This window comes from Aedes albopictus, chromosome 1 (genome assembly GCF_035046485.1).
Source record: "Aedes albopictus strain Foshan chromosome 1, AalbF5, whole genome shotgun sequence".
In the NCBI taxonomy this organism is placed as follows: domain Eukaryota; kingdom Metazoa; phylum Arthropoda; class Insecta; order Diptera; family Culicidae; genus Aedes; species Aedes albopictus.
Genome location: NC_085136.1, coordinates 101,508,124 through 101,523,413, shown reverse-complemented (window position 1 = coordinate 101,523,413; position 15,290 = coordinate 101,508,124). Strand labels below are relative to the sequence as shown.

Here is a 15,290-nt window from a genome sequence, read left to right as displayed (position 1 = left end):
TCAAAAAGGAATCCCCTGAAGGAATTCCAGTAGAAATCCCTGAATGAGTTCCTGGAAGAATTTCTCCTGCAATGACAGGAGAAAATTCTCCAGCAACCTCAGGAGAAATTTCTCGAAGAAGTCCAGAAAAAAATTCTCTAGAGATACAGGAAAAAATGCTGAAGCACTTCCTACTGAATCCTTCAAGAAACTTTTAGAGAAAAAAAAAGTTCCTAGAAGAGTCCCTCAAGAAATTCCAGAAAAAAATCTACAAGGAATTTCATGCCAAATCCCTTGAAGATATCTAGGAGGAATTTCTTGATAGATTTTTCAAGAAATTCCTCCTGGATGAATCCCAGAAGGAGTCGCTGCAGGAAATCCATGGAGGAGCGAATTCATCCAGAAATTACCGAACAAGTTTCTGGAGGAATCCCTGAAGGAGTTTATGAAGAAATCCTTGAAATATTCCTGGAAAAATCCTTCCAGGAGTTCCTGAAAAAAAAAACCCTGAAGGAATTCTAGGAGAAGTCCCTCAAGGAGTTCCTGTAAAAACCCACGAAGTAGTTTCTGGAGAATTTCTCGAGGGAATTTGAGAACCAATCTCTAAAGGAGTTCCTGGGGGAATCCTTAATAGAGAAAATCTTTAAATTCCAGGAAGAAATTCCTAGAGGATTTTAGGAAACATTCCTAGAGCAATCCCTGATAACTCTTGGGTAAATCACTGTAGGAGCTTCTGGAGGTATCCTTGAAGAAGTTTATGAAGAAATCTCTCTAGGAATTACAAGAAAAACAAAATAAAGTTGAAATCCCTGAAGGGTTCCTTGAGAAATTGCTGGAGGAGTTCCTTGAGAAATCTCTGAAGGAATCCCTAGAGGAATCTTGAAAAGAGTTCAAGAAGAAATCCTTGATAGGGTTCCTGGAGAAATATCTCCAGCAATTCCAGGAGAAGTCCCTCAAAGATTTCCAGAGGAAATACCTAGAGGAATCCCCGAAGAATTCCTAGAGAAAGTACTGGAGTAGCTGCTGGAGGAGTCCCTGTATGTAGGAGTTTATGAAGAAATCCCTCAAGAAATTCCAGGATAAATCCTACAAAGAATTCTAGGAGAAAATTCTGCAGGAATTCCTGGAAAAATCTCTGAAAGAGTTCCTGGAGAAAATCATCAAGGAGATCCTGGAGGATTCCCTGGTGGAATTTGGGAAGAAATTCCTTAAGGAGAAATTTCTCTAGGATTTCCATGATATATTCTTTGAAGATTCCAAGGAAAATTGCTAATGCAATTTCTGGAGGAATTCGAGCAAAAATTCTTAAAAGAATCCTCAAAGAATCTCTGGAGAAATTATTGAAGGAGTTTCTGGAGGAATCCATGAAGGAGTTTATGAAGAAATTCCCTAAAGAATTTCGAAAGAATCCCACAATGAATTCTAGAAGAAATTCTTGAAAGAATTCCTGCAGAAATCTTCGGAGTTCCGAGATAAATCGTTGAAGAAATTCTTGGAGAAATCACAGAAGAAGCTCCTGTAGCAATCCCTGAAAGAATTCCAAGAGAAATCCCTCATAGAACTGCTAGAGAAATTCCTCTAATAATTTCCGGAGAAATCTCTTAACCCTCGAGCAATCGCGCTGTTGTATTTCGTACAACATGTTGAAAAAATCTCGCTTTTTGTAATCAGCATTAGCGTAATGCTGACGTAGGGGGCCCACCGCGCAAGTTACGGAAGGTTAAGGAATTTCTGGAAAAAATCCTGTCATTTCTGTTGCGGAATAGTAATATACAATCAAAGCAACTTTAAGCATAGTAACATAAACCTAGAAACATAAGCAACAGATGTTATTATGTAGAAATAAGTGGGTCATTCGTTTTCCAACCACCGTTAATCGTAATGCGGCTAGCAATAGCAAAAAACACCCATAGAATACGGGCAGGGTACCCGGTTACCCACAAAATTGAAATGTTCACATCACCGTGAATTGGCTCATTCAACTCATTACCTATCTATCGAGAAAATATGAGGATCGATTCGTTCGGCGTGAGTGCCGGACAGTCCGGAAAAGAGCAACAGACTTACCTATATAGTCACACTTTGAACAGTTCAACGCTACGAATCGCTTAATCAAATCGTCCTCCTTGGCCAAATCCTCCGCCGTTCGTTTGAGTCTGGCCGATTTGCTCGATTCATCCATGTCCTGGCTCGGCGGCGGCTCCCCGGATCCCGTTGGTTCCTGTCCCGAACTTTCCCCAAACTGGTGATGGCTCATGTTGTGATTCGCTAAATTTCGCGAGCTGAGGAAGTACTTGTTGCAAATCGGGCAATGATGATTCCTCTTCTCGACTTCCTCGTGCCACGTGATGTGACTGTTGAGCAGATCTTCCGCCGCAAAAGCCTTCTCACATCGGTCGCATTTGAATTGTTTCTGGTCGTCTGGCGTGTGCACCAGGAACATGTGATTGACGTAGCTGCTCTTGTCCTTGAACATGCAATTGCACTCAACGCAACGGCTCTGATCGCCTTTCATCGGCTCGTGGTTTCTCAAGTGCTCAACCAATCCGGTCTTTGTGGCCCACCTCCGGTTGCAACAGTACACGTATCCGTACGTGTCGTGGACCTTCTTGAAATGTACCCTTAAACGGTAGAACGACTCGAAAATCTCGTCGTTTTCAATGCCCATTTCGGCGCACTTGTGGCAGGTGATGTCCATCTGTTGCCGGATGAAATCATTCATCTCTTCGTTGTCGGCCTTTTCCTTCCGGAGCTTTGGTTTCGTAACCACTCGTCTTTTGGCAACACGCTTCTTTCTCTTCATGGCAGCCAAGCGTCTTGCTAGCGGGACATCCGAATCCGATTCATTGCTACTATCCTCTGCGGGTGCTTCAAAGATTGTTTCCGTCTGCAAGGGGTTTTGATGAACATGTTAGTTTCGAAAATAATATAAAACTTTAAAATTACCTGATCTTCATCCGAGCTAGGTTCCTCCCTATCCTTTACAACAGAAAGCTCATTATCCTCCTCTTCCTGTTTCACTTCCAGCTTGTACATTTCCAAAGCAAAGATCTCTCCCCGGTCCTCCTCGCCATCTTCGCCCTTCCCGACAATCTCCACCCCGTCACAATCAACCGCTTCGGTTTTGACCAGCGCCAGCAACGTCGACGCCACCGTTCGCTCGTGAACCCGCTCCACATCGCAGTAAAACTTATGGAAATCGTCGATCTTTTCCCAGCAGCTGGTGCAAACCGTTTTGTCCCGATATTCCGCCGGGCTGAACCAAAAGTGCTTCGCAAACACGGCTTCGACATTTTCTCCACTGACCTCGTCCCGTTCGGTGATGGAGAGGAAATTATCCGTCCGGCGGAGACAGGTGAAGCAATCCTCCAGCTTGGCATCGGAGGAGGTGGACATGGTCCTACGAGCACGGAATTTTAAAAACTTTTCACCGAAAAATTGAGAATGATGCAAAAATTGGAGTAAGAACGGTTCTTTAGTAAATAGACCCGATGCAAAAAATATGTAGACGCAAGGTATCAAACTAGGGGTGTCCATTCTAGAGTAATTCGCAAATGGAGCTTAATGAGTGGATCCGCATCCAACAAATCCAATAGTCCATTTTACGAGCCGATTTTATGAATGAATTTTGACAGTAGGTAGCGTCCAATAACCCGTGAAAATCAATATCATCATCAACATTGTTGCCACTTCGTAAAATGGCTCATCTGGCGTTCGATTTGATTTGGTCGAATCTACATAGGAATCACAGCAAACTTACGACCTATTCAAATCGAACGCCAGCAATAACATTTTGCTTCGGTTTCAAATTCCTACACCGATTTACCGTAATGCCCAAGGGGTTGGAAACTCTGACACCCTAGAATGTGTCGTAATCTCGTATGTGGGATCAACCTTAATCCCACGTAATCCATCTGACAGGAGGCCAACATCTATCGTGTATCCACAATGGAATGCTTTGTGGATACACAAATGTTTACATACAACATGTTGGATACTTAAAAATGGCCGCCTCGCACCCTAGTGGTCGTAATGTGCTGGGCGGGTGTTGTTTGCTTCGGCAAACCTGAGCGTCTGTTCTCCAGGAGGAGCGGCTCACAACAGCGTCTGATCCCCATGTTCGGGGCGGCTGATCTACGTCCGAGTGCCAGGGAAGCACTCTAAGCTCAACTGTGCACTATGGTCCTCCGGAAAGTAGGGGGTTGGTGTCAGGTGTCGTGGCACAGTTCTCCCACAAATCTCGTTTCAACATTTCTCGGACTGCATCATAAAACAATATAACTTTCCGTCATAAATTAAACACTTTCTCAGCGTGACACAAAAAACCCGAAACCTCCATCCAAATTCTTTGCCTACCAAAACATGCAGTCAGTAACGAAACCTTTTCCTTGTTTCCATAACCTTCTTAAAGTGCTTCCATATGCGCGCAATAAATTACACGCATATGCAAGACTCGAGTAGTTTACCAAACAACTCTAGCGCGTCGTTCTGACATTCTTGTTTAACCTACCTACTTCCTATTTTCTGCTGTACTCAAAACTTAGTTCTTAAGTGTCAAGTAAAATAAAATTCATTCCTATTCGTAACTCCACACCGAGTAGTCGCGTTGTGAAGATATATCTCTGTATCCGAAGTCCGACATGCCTCATGGCTGACCGTGACGAGAGATAAGTGATTAAAGTGCGCCTTCGTATAAAATCCATGCGACAGAAGTGCAAAAGTCGTCCAAAAATAATAACCGTCAAAGTGCAGCTTAAGCTATGGGAAACGAATCGTCAACCCCGAAACCGGTGACTCACGAGCAGATCGTGAGTATCATCAACGCCAGCAACGTAAAAGAAAAAGTGCATAGTGAAAAAACCGCCAAATCGGTAGAATTAATCGCATACATTCTACTAACGGTGATATGTGTAGCCACCTTGTTCCTAGTGTATCGACTCATCGTCAAGTACGAGCGAATCAAAAATCAAAGGGTCGTTGATCGGGCAATAAGCCTAAATAACGTCACCACATCTACGGCACCAGCGCATTAATCGAAGAACAAGAACAGACAGTGGACAAAAGTACGCGAACATTTAGACGCTAAACATAGAGGGAGTCAAATTAGTGAAGAGTGAAGAAGAACGATTTAAGTGAACTGACAACATAAGACGAAATGAGTGAAAAGATGAAGATCTGGCTAAGCGTAGCAATTTTGCTAACATCATTAATAGTGGGATACCTTCTGTGGGTATTCCTAAAGGAAGAATTTAGTGACATTCACATCTTACGATGTTGAACATTTACACAACCAGAACCCGAACATAGTGCAATGCGTGTGTGTCAAACCGCTCGAGAAGCATCGGAAAGGTAGCATTGACCAAGAGCAGACTTATGCCGATGTCAGCTGAAACCGCCGCTCTTCCAGAACCAGCACATGCAGCGAAACAACAGGTGGCGATGGACACTGGCAGTAAACGATAAGTAGAACAAATCTTTATAAATCTCCTAATGTTATGCCGAAAAGGGTCATTATTGAAAAAGTAGGAATTCTACTAAAAATAGAACAGCATTTTAGAAAATCTATAAATCAAAATATTTCCAGTAATACTCTTGACACACATTTTAATAAGGCTATCAATTTATTCGCTGAAATAGATGAGCTTCTTTTAGAAAACCAAGACGAAATTCCAGATAAAGAATTTTTTACTTTTACTAGACAATCAAGAAACGCAATAGAATATATTAAAGAAAGTGTCCGAGTTAGGAAAGTAACCAAAATTAATAATTTAAAACAAGTGGAAATGGCCACCGAAAATCCTTTTGATGCCAAGCTAGCTGCATCGGTCTTGATGCCATTCGACGGCGATGCCGAAAAACTTTCCGCTTTCATTGACGGTGTAAAATTTTTGAAAAAGGTGTATACCCAAGCACAACACGAAACGTTAAAGCTATTCCTTTTAACGAGAATTTCAGGTAAAGCCCGAGATGCATTACCTAACAATATCCAAGGGACTACTATTGATGCGATGATTGATCTCATCAAATCTGCCTGTGAAAGTAAAACTACTGCAGAACAGATATTGGCAAAAATTAAATCAGTCAAACGCGGATTGTCAAAACAACAATATTGTCAAGAAGTGGAAATTCTTTGCAATAAGCTTACCAATATTTACGTGAGAGAGAATGTTCCTCACGCGACCGCTAAAAAGTTAGCCACCAAAGCAGGTTTGGAAACTTTGATTAACAGTACATCTAACGAGACAGAAAAAATAATACTGCAAGCAGGAACATTTTCGACAATCGAAGAGGCAATCCAGAAAGTAAATGAGCTACCGGATAGTGTCGAGTCCAGTAACAGCATGAATCGTGTATTCCACGTAAATTCAAAAAGAATCATGCAAAAACGACAAACTCAGAACCGAGGGAACTATAATGTTGCTCCTCGTGGTTCCCATCAAAGTAATCAGCGTTACGGATCATACCCGATACGTTTTAATAACAATCAAAGTAGACCGTTCCCAAATAACAACAACTACCGTTACCGAACAGACAACCGTGGTCATGCACGCGGTTATCCGCGACAATTTAACAGAATATATTTTGCTGACAATCAATCGAGCTCACCAATGCAAAACGTTTTTCCCAATCCGCCCCCGGGCGTGCAAAGCCAAGGTCAGCATTTCGCAAACGCTAATACAGTACAACCACCGAATATGACTCAACCAAATCAACCTTTTTTTGGAACAGTAGGGCAGTATACACAATCAATGTAGCTGCCTCCAATTTCATTAATGTGCCAATTAGCGTATCTAATAAAAACTGTTCGTTCCTGGTAGATTCAGGAGCAGACATTTCATTATTGAAAACACGATGTATCTCACGTCCAATATCAATTAATCAAAATAATACTTGCGTTTTACGCGGAATAACACCCGGTGAAGCTACTTGCAGAGGAACAATCAATTGTTTTTCTTATATACAAAATACAGCTGTGAATAGCCTGTTTCATCTGATAGAAGACGATTTCCCGATACCAACTGACGGTATACTGGGAAGAGATTTCCTTACTACATACCGATGTGAAATAAATTACGATACGTGGATTTTAGCAGCATACGTAAATAACATCCGACTTGAAATCCCAATTTGCAATAATCTAAATGGGTCTGCGTGGATACCAGCTAGATCTGAAGTATTTAGATTGATAAACAATTTTAATGTTCATGGAGATGTCATAATTAATTCCGCTGAGCTTGCACCAGGCGTGTTTTGTGCCAACGCCATTGTGAATAGTTCCGCACCTTATGCTAAAATTATAAACACTAATGAATATCCTGTGCAACTTGCAAATTTTAATTTAAAAACTTCCAATCTTAACGACTTTTACATAGCTAAAATTGACTGTAATAATACAGATAGAATCGAAAAATTGAATGCAGAACTAAATTTTAACGATATACCTGCATCCGCCAAACAATCTTTACAACAATTATGTCACGAATACAATGATATATTTAGTTTAAAGGATGATTTATTAACGTGTAACAATTTTTATCAACAAAAAATTAGCCTAAAAGATAAATCACCGGTATACATTAAAAACTACCGGAATGCACAGTGTCACAAGGAAGAAATCTGTCGTCAAGTAGATAATTTAATTGCAAACGATATAATTGAACCTTCGGTGTCTAGTTACAACTCACCATTATTACTTGTTCCCAAGAAGTCAACTACTTCCGAAAAGAAATGGAGATTAGTAGTTGATTTTCGTCAATTGAACAAAAAATTGCTTGCGGATAAATTTCCTCTTCCAAGGATTGACGATATTCTCGATCAACTTGGCAGAGCCAAATATTTTTCGACGCTTGATCTCATGTCAGGTTTTCACCAGATTGAGATCGAGAAAAATTCCAGAGAGTTCACCGCGTTCTCGTTGCAGGAACGTGGACATTTTCAGTATAAAAGATTGCCGTTTGGACTAAATATAAGCCCAAACAGTTTCCAACGAATGATGTCAATAGCACTCAGTGGCTTGAGTCCCGAGTGTGCATTCTTGTACATTGACGATGTTATTGTCGTAGGTTGTTCAATTGAACACCATCTGAAAAACTTGAGGAATGTTTTCGAATGTTTCAGGCAAAGAAACCTGAAACTGAACCCTTCAAAATGTAATTTTTTCAAAGCAGAAGTTACATTTCTAGGTCATAAAATCACTGATAAAGGTATCTTGCCTGATAATTCAAAATTTGATGTAATAAAAAATTACCCACAACCTCAAAACGCAGACCAAGTTCGAAGTTTTGTAGCCATGTGTAATTATTACAGGAGATTTATTCCTGGTTTTGCAAATATTTGTTGTCCTTTGAACAAATTATTAAGAAAAAAATACAGTTTTTGTGTGGTCAGAACAATGCAAGTCCGCCTTTGAAACATTAAAGACTATGCTACTTTCACCACAAATATTACAGTATCCAGATTATCAAAAACCATTTATATTGACTACAGACGCATCAGATTTCGCTTGCGGGGCAGTTTTGTCCCAAATGCATGGAAGCAATGATCTACCTGTTTCTTTCGCCAGTCGCGCGTTTACAAAAGGCGAAGCAAATAAGCACATCATTGAGAAAGAATTAGCCGCTATTCACTGGGCTATCATGCATTATCAACCCTACTTATTAGGTCGTAAATTTTTGGTGCGTACTGATCACCGACCGTTAGTTTACCTCTTTGGAATGAAGAACCCTTCTTCAAAGTTGACGCGAATGAGGATTGATCTCGAAGAATTCGACTTTGAAGTAGAGTTCGTCCCAGGTAAAAGTAACGTTGTGGCTGACGCATTGTCTAGAATTAATATTACATCAGATAAATTAAAGTCAATTAACATTTTACAAGTACAGACCAGGTCAATGCTACGCAAACCTTGTTTAGTCAACAATAACATACAAAGCAGAGTACCGGAGCCTGATCAACTCCACGTGTATGAAGCAGTTAGCAATGAACAAATACATAAACAAAAAAAATTGCAATTTTCATTACATCAAAATAAAAATAAATCAACTATGGCAATTCTTCTCGAAAAAAATTTTAAAACGAGTCTAACTCTAGCGTTAGGTCTCACAATTAACAATGTTAACTTGCCAGAAATATTTAAGCTGATTGAAAAGGGTACCCTACAATTAATGAAACAAAATAAAATCGAAAATGAGTGTATTGCTATTTCGACTAGCGATACCATATTTAATTATATAAGTATCAATGATTTCAAAACAATAGGAAATCAAGTTTTGAAAAATATTAAAATTATCATTTATCATCCTCCTAGAAAAATAAACAACCCAAACGAAATTCAAGCTATTTTACAACATTACCATAGTACACCAATCGGAGGTCATGTTGGTATTAACCGATTGTACAAAAAATTGAAAAATTTATATATTTGGTCAAATATGAAATATTTAGTTACTAAATATGTCAAATCCTGCGAAATTTGTAAAAGGAACAAACATTTTTCGTCGGTTCAAAGTAAAATGATAAAAACTTCAACTCCATGCAAATCATTCGACATAGTTGCAATAGATACGATTGGACCATTCACAATGAGTAGCAAAGGAAACAGATACGCAGTTACTATACAATGCGATCTGAGTAAATACGTCATAGCTATACCTGTTCCGGATAAATCAGCTGACACGATTGCCAGAGCAGTAGTGGAAGGATGTATTTTGATATACGGACCAATGAAAGCAATTCGAACAGATCAAGGTACAGAGTACAAAGGTATCTTTGAATCAGTTTGTAAACTGCTCAATATCGATCGCATTCTAGCAACAGCATATCACCCACAAACTTTGGGAGCGTTGGAAAGGAATCACAGATGTTTAAACGAATATCTGAGAATCTTTGTCAACGATCTTAAAGATAATTGGGATGAATGGTTATCTTTTTACTGCTTTAGTTATAATACTACTCCCAACTCGGAACACAATTACAGCCCTTTTGAAATAGTATTTGGAAAGCCCGTAAATACATTTGATCAGATAAATCTAGACCAAATCACTCCTATTTATAACCACGACTCATACGTAAATGAAATAAGATATAAACTACAGCTTATACACAATGAAATCCTAAGAAAAATCGAGAATGTCAAACTATCAAGAACAGAAGAAGCAAATAAAGATGTAACACCAACAAAATTGAGCATTGGAGATAAAGTGTATTTAAAATTGGAAAATAGAAGAAAATTAGATATTGTACAAGATGGTCCCTATATAATAATAGATCTAGATGAATCAAATGCTACTATAAAACATCAAACAACTGCTAATATTTTGAAAGTCCATCGAACAAGATTAATTAAGCAAAAATCCTGAAAAATCAAGAATAACAGAATGCTAAAACGACCGCATAAAGCCTATAATTTGTCTCAAAATTTAGAATGGTTACACCATTCTTCCTAAGGAGGGAGGTGTCGTGGCACAGTTCTCCCACAAATCTCGTTTCAACATTTCTCGGACTGCATCATAAAACAATATAACTTTCCGTCATAAATTAAACACTTTCTCAGCGTGACACAAAAAACCCGAAACCTCCATCCAAATTCTTTGCCTACCAAAACATGCAGTCAGTAACGAAACCTTTTCCTTGTTTCCATAACCTTCTTAAAGTGCTTCCATATGCGCGCAATAAATTACACGCATATGCAAGACTCGAGTAGTTTACCAAACAACTCTAGCGCGTCGTTCTGACATTCTTGTTTAACCTACCTACTTCCTATTTTCTGCTGTACTCAAAACTTAGTTCTTAAGTGTCAAGTAAAATAAAATTCATTCCTATTCGTAACTCCACACCGAGTAGTCGCGTTGTGAAGATATATCTCTGTATCCGAAGTCCGACATGCCTCAAGGCCAAGGGGTTGGAAACTCTGACACCTTGTGTGAAACACCCATTTAACACACCGAAAACACCTTTTGACACCTTTCGACACCTATCAAATGTACCGCCATGATTTTTTTTCTATTTTACTGGCATCACTGCTCTGGTCGATATTTTTGTTTACATTCTCAGATTCGCTGATTAGTGGCAATCAGATAGTTTCGTAGTGATCAAATACGAAATAAGTAGTTTTCCTGCATATCCATTGCCATCTAAGACCATCGTCACCAACGGAACATCGGCGGTACGAACCACAACGCCTCCAGCAACCCCAATGACAATTTCTTTCATCCTTCCAATGACCAGGATAAAAAGGAACCTCCAGATGGCTCGACCAGATGGAGTCTGTTCCAATTGACGTCTCGTTTAAAACGGCCACCTTTATTTCGTTGCCTCCATGGCCAATAAACAGCACCGGAAGTGAAAACTCCAGCCTTGTCGCAGTGCGACGAAGTTTTCAATGAGGTCATTAACTTGACACAGGACACTCAGGATTGTTCAACGTAAATTGATCGATATTCTGTATAAATCCGAAAAGAGGTATGAAGAAATTAACGAGTCCAGCACCGGAATGGTCATCGCTTCTGGATCAGAACCCGCGGATGCTCCAATCCAAACTTCAGAAAACCCTAAGGGCCGATTTCTTCACCTCGGCTTAACTGGTAAGCCAGGCTTACCCATACAGTTAAACCTGGCTTAACGCTTAAGCCAGGGTGAAGAAACCGCCCCTAATTGCTCTAATATCCAAAAGCCTACTCCGAGTAAGGTCCAAAGCCAGCGGAAAAGCCACCCTACCAAGACGACCGAAATCAAACCTCGGTGACCGGGACAGAATCAAGGGGTTGGAAACTCTGACACCCTAGAAGGTGTCGAAGTGTGCTAATCGGGTGTTTTTGAATGTTTCTCGGTGCATTGACGTTTTTGACTATTGATGTGATAGACGTCATTTTTTTTTCAAAATTCTGGCAACACTTTCGAAATTCTCTCACCATCATCGTTTGTTTTGTTATTGACTTCAACGCCGGTGGTGTACAATCGAAGCGGTTGAAACCAAAATCGGTCTACCTTGCCGGGCCGGATGTAGCGGATTAACGATTCCGGTAAGTAATCCCATAAATTTATTAACACAACCAAAATTTAGCAACAATTTTCATTCCAGGAATCGAAAGGAATCGCCGATGAAACAAATCCTTCTTGAGCAGGTTGCTATTGCAGTCGAAAAGTTTGGATCGGTTTGGAAGCGACACCAGGGGAGGTTGCGCCGGAGAAAGACGCGTTATTCTTTTGAAAGATGATGGAGTGAAACTGATTTGACGACGATGATCGGATACTCAGGAGTGTTTTCCTTTTGCGGTTCCAGAGAGGATTTGATTTGGCGTAGTACTTTTGAAGATTCCCTATCAAGCGAAAACAACGAAACATACTGCGGGAATTGACAACCGTGCAGGTGTTCCATCATGTGCGACCGCAACTAATAGGAATGGTCAAAGAGCATCGAGCCATGTAACAGGAATCGTGCGATCTAATGTGTCTGTAAAGGCACAGGACAAGGAACACCTTATACCCAAGCTTATACCTCGATACGGCGAAGAACGCCTCCTACCGCAGTTTTCACAGTTGTATCGCCGCTCGTTTGCATGGTAGTTGAGATGATCTTCGAAGCGGCACCAAAATAAAATGTTGATGGCCAAGGACCAAAATAGAAATTCCTGGGTATGGGATACTTCCTGGGTAAGATTCTTGTTTCTTCGGAACAAAATTCAAAAGATGCTATTATCGTCGCACCACCAAATCGAAGTCGTCGCTAGAAGCACATGCGAAGTTGCAGCTGCGAAGTAAATTTGAACCTATTTTTTCTGTTGCGCATCATTAAGCTAATCAAGAGCAACAATATGCACTAATCCAAATTGAGTTGCGACATTTCTAAGTAGGTTAAAAATAAATTTTCGCACGTTCGGTCACTTTGTATTTCGACCAAAAGCATAATATATGTACTAATAATTTAATGTAAAAAAAAAAATCAAAATTGATAAATATTCCTGCGCGGAAAAGTGTCCTAACCATAGATCTCCTCAATATTTATTATTCCGGTTCTGCTCGGCGCATTTAATCTCCCGGCGTCTGTGATTTCTCGAGCAATTTCTTTTTACATAAATCGCTCCCCCTGTGTGGGACGGCTTCTATGTTGGTTTCGGACCCTTTTCGGAGGAAATCCGGAGTAGACCTGGATTGATTTGGTGTTTCTTGGAAGATTTGGTTTAAAAGCGTTCTCGGGTTCTGATTCAGGGACCGTGCTCATCCATTCCGGTGCTTCCGTTGGTTTCATCCCGCTTCTCTTAGGAGGTATCGAGCATTATCGATCGATACTAAATAAGAATCCGTATTCCGATCGAGTGCCATTTGAACTCGGTAGTAACTGACCAGGGACAGTTGCGTTCATTAGTCGAGGTGATTGAAGTTGCGAGTGGTTGGCCAATTTTTACTATTTCCTTGTTGCATCGCTCGTTTAATGGTTTCATCTCCTGGGACATGTGATTCCGAAGTTCTCGTGATGTTTTCCCTTCGGAAATTGTAAATTGCAACTTGCAAACCTCACAGAAACAGCTGATTCTCGAAGATGACAGCCGGCGGTAGTCTCTCTACTTTTAGCCGCATCGAAGTCCTCGAATTGAACTAGCGCTTCCGGTTGTTTCCGGTTTTCACCACCGAAGGCCGAGATTGGACTTCCGTCGTACTTTTCAGTCCTTTTGATGGCGATGGTCGTCAAAGTCGAATCGCCACGGAAGAGTTGAATCATTTTGATCCGGTGTAAGCGCCGTTTCGATTACCACTGGCTAAATGAAGCAAACCAGCCCTAAAAATACAAATGAAAACATGTTATTTTTTTCTAATTTTTCCTTTTCCACCAAAAATCCCAAACTTACTCTTTTGGCTTTCAGGCCCAGTTCAAATCTCGTCCAAAAAATGAAGGCCATCCTTATTCAAATCGATTATTATTCACGATTTTCTCCGTACTACTTCCACATCGAAGATCTTACTTATGACGATGTCGACGGTGCTGAAGGGTAATCCACCTCCTTCATTTCGACTTTGTGCTGCTGGCGAGGAAGTAGCGGTAGCACCGGGTTGCGACTTATGACGACGGTTCGTTGGAATCAGTCCGTCGTGATGGTTCTAATGCGGAGAGCTTTACTGTTCTTCCTTCGCCTTCTGGTCATTTTGTCCGCCTTTAACTTGCCGCTTTTCATCATCCGGTCTATGTGATGTTGGACAGGATTTCGTCCATCAGCTGCATCGACTCCGTTAAACGCGGCGGTTCGAAGCTCCGGAGAAAACGTACCTGGTTGTCCGATGTTGCTGGTTCTGCTCCGCACTGTGACGATGGTGACGATAAACATTGCCTGAAAATGTAAATATAAACATCGGCAAAACAATGATGCCAGTAAAATAAAAAATGATCATGGTGGTGCATATGAAAGGTGTCGAAAAGGTGTCGAAAGGTGTTTTAGGTGTGTGAAATGGGTGTTTCACACAAGGTGTCAGAGTTTCCAACCCCTTGGACAGAATTCGGGATCAACGTGGAGCGCTCATCCCATCCAATGACCTCGATGCGGCAATAAGAAGACGCTCCAACCACCCGAACATCGCTGCTGAACCACTTTCACTCCACAGAAGGAAGTAAATCTCGGAAACACTTCTTGCATCGGCGGATCTTTTCCTGATGGTTTCGCATGTCGCTTCCACTCCATGGATTCGACTGCAGCAGCAACAACGGGTGCGTCCTCAAGGAGGATCAGCATGATGCCTATCCATAATGTTGACCCACCATGTATTCCTTCGGTGCGGAACACTTACTGGAGGAAGCTTGGACATTACGACCGTTTGCTTGCTAGCGGACTGGACGAAAGTCACCCGAAAGTATGTGATTGATATGATTTCATATAAAAATAGGATTATGTATTTATTGTGAAATCTAATCTTGTTTATTGTTATTGAATTTTTAAATTTCCGAAGACCTCGATGCGCCTATCGAGATACTACCTGTAGGCGTAGAATATAGACGAGATTTTGCCATTAGTCGCAGCACGCCTCAACACCGCAGTAACCCAATGCCGAAATGAAGGAGATCTATTGCTAGACGCTATATCGTTATCAGAAAGACCTTCCCTGAGACCTCCTTCTAAGAGGAGCAGGTTAAGGAATCGGAAAGTACGCTGACTAGCTGTTTTTTTTTTTGTTTTTGCGACTTTGTGATAATATATTTAGCGAAACATCATATAATTCAAACGAAAACCATTGTACGATGGCTGTTACTCTATACGTTTGGTGGGAGCGTTTCCGCGCCTGGTCGACAGCTCTTGGATTCTTTATCGCCGTTCAAGTCCAGCTACTCG

General features: G+C 40.8%; 1 protein-coding gene and 2 long non-coding RNA genes across 3 annotated transcripts in view; 1 reads left to right on the top strand and 2 right to left on the bottom strand.

The window, feature by feature from the left end:
- LOC109398420 (transcription factor grauzone) overlaps nucleotides 1-3,450 on the bottom strand; it is a 166,651-nt gene extending 163,201 nt beyond the window's left edge. Inside the window, exons 1-2 of the mRNA XM_062845116.1 lie at nucleotides 2,926-3,450; nucleotides 2,047-2,866 (exon numbers count right to left, since the gene is read on the bottom strand). Of these exons, the coding sequence (XP_062701100.1) occupies nucleotides 2,047-2,866; nucleotides 2,926-3,375 (1,270 nt within the window). The 5' untranslated portion in view covers nucleotides 3,376-3,450. The remainder of the gene's footprint in view (nucleotides 1-2,046; nucleotides 2,867-2,925) is intronic.
- Nucleotides 3,451-11,736: 8,286 nt separating this feature from the next.
- Nucleotides 11,737-12,602, top strand: LOC134285405 (uncharacterized). The gene is made up of 2 exons (XR_009996350.1): nucleotides 11,737-11,996; nucleotides 12,056-12,602. It is a non-coding gene; the product is annotated as an uncharacterized LOC134285405 (long non-coding RNA).
- Nucleotides 12,603-12,884: 282 nt separating this feature from the next.
- LOC134285408 (uncharacterized) lies at nucleotides 12,885-14,924 on the bottom strand. The gene is made up of 2 exons (XR_009996351.1): nucleotides 13,821-14,924; nucleotides 12,885-13,750 (listed from the first exon to the last, which is right to left on the bottom strand). It is a non-coding gene; the product is annotated as an uncharacterized LOC134285408 (long non-coding RNA).
- Nucleotides 14,925-15,290: the final 366 nt, after the last annotated feature.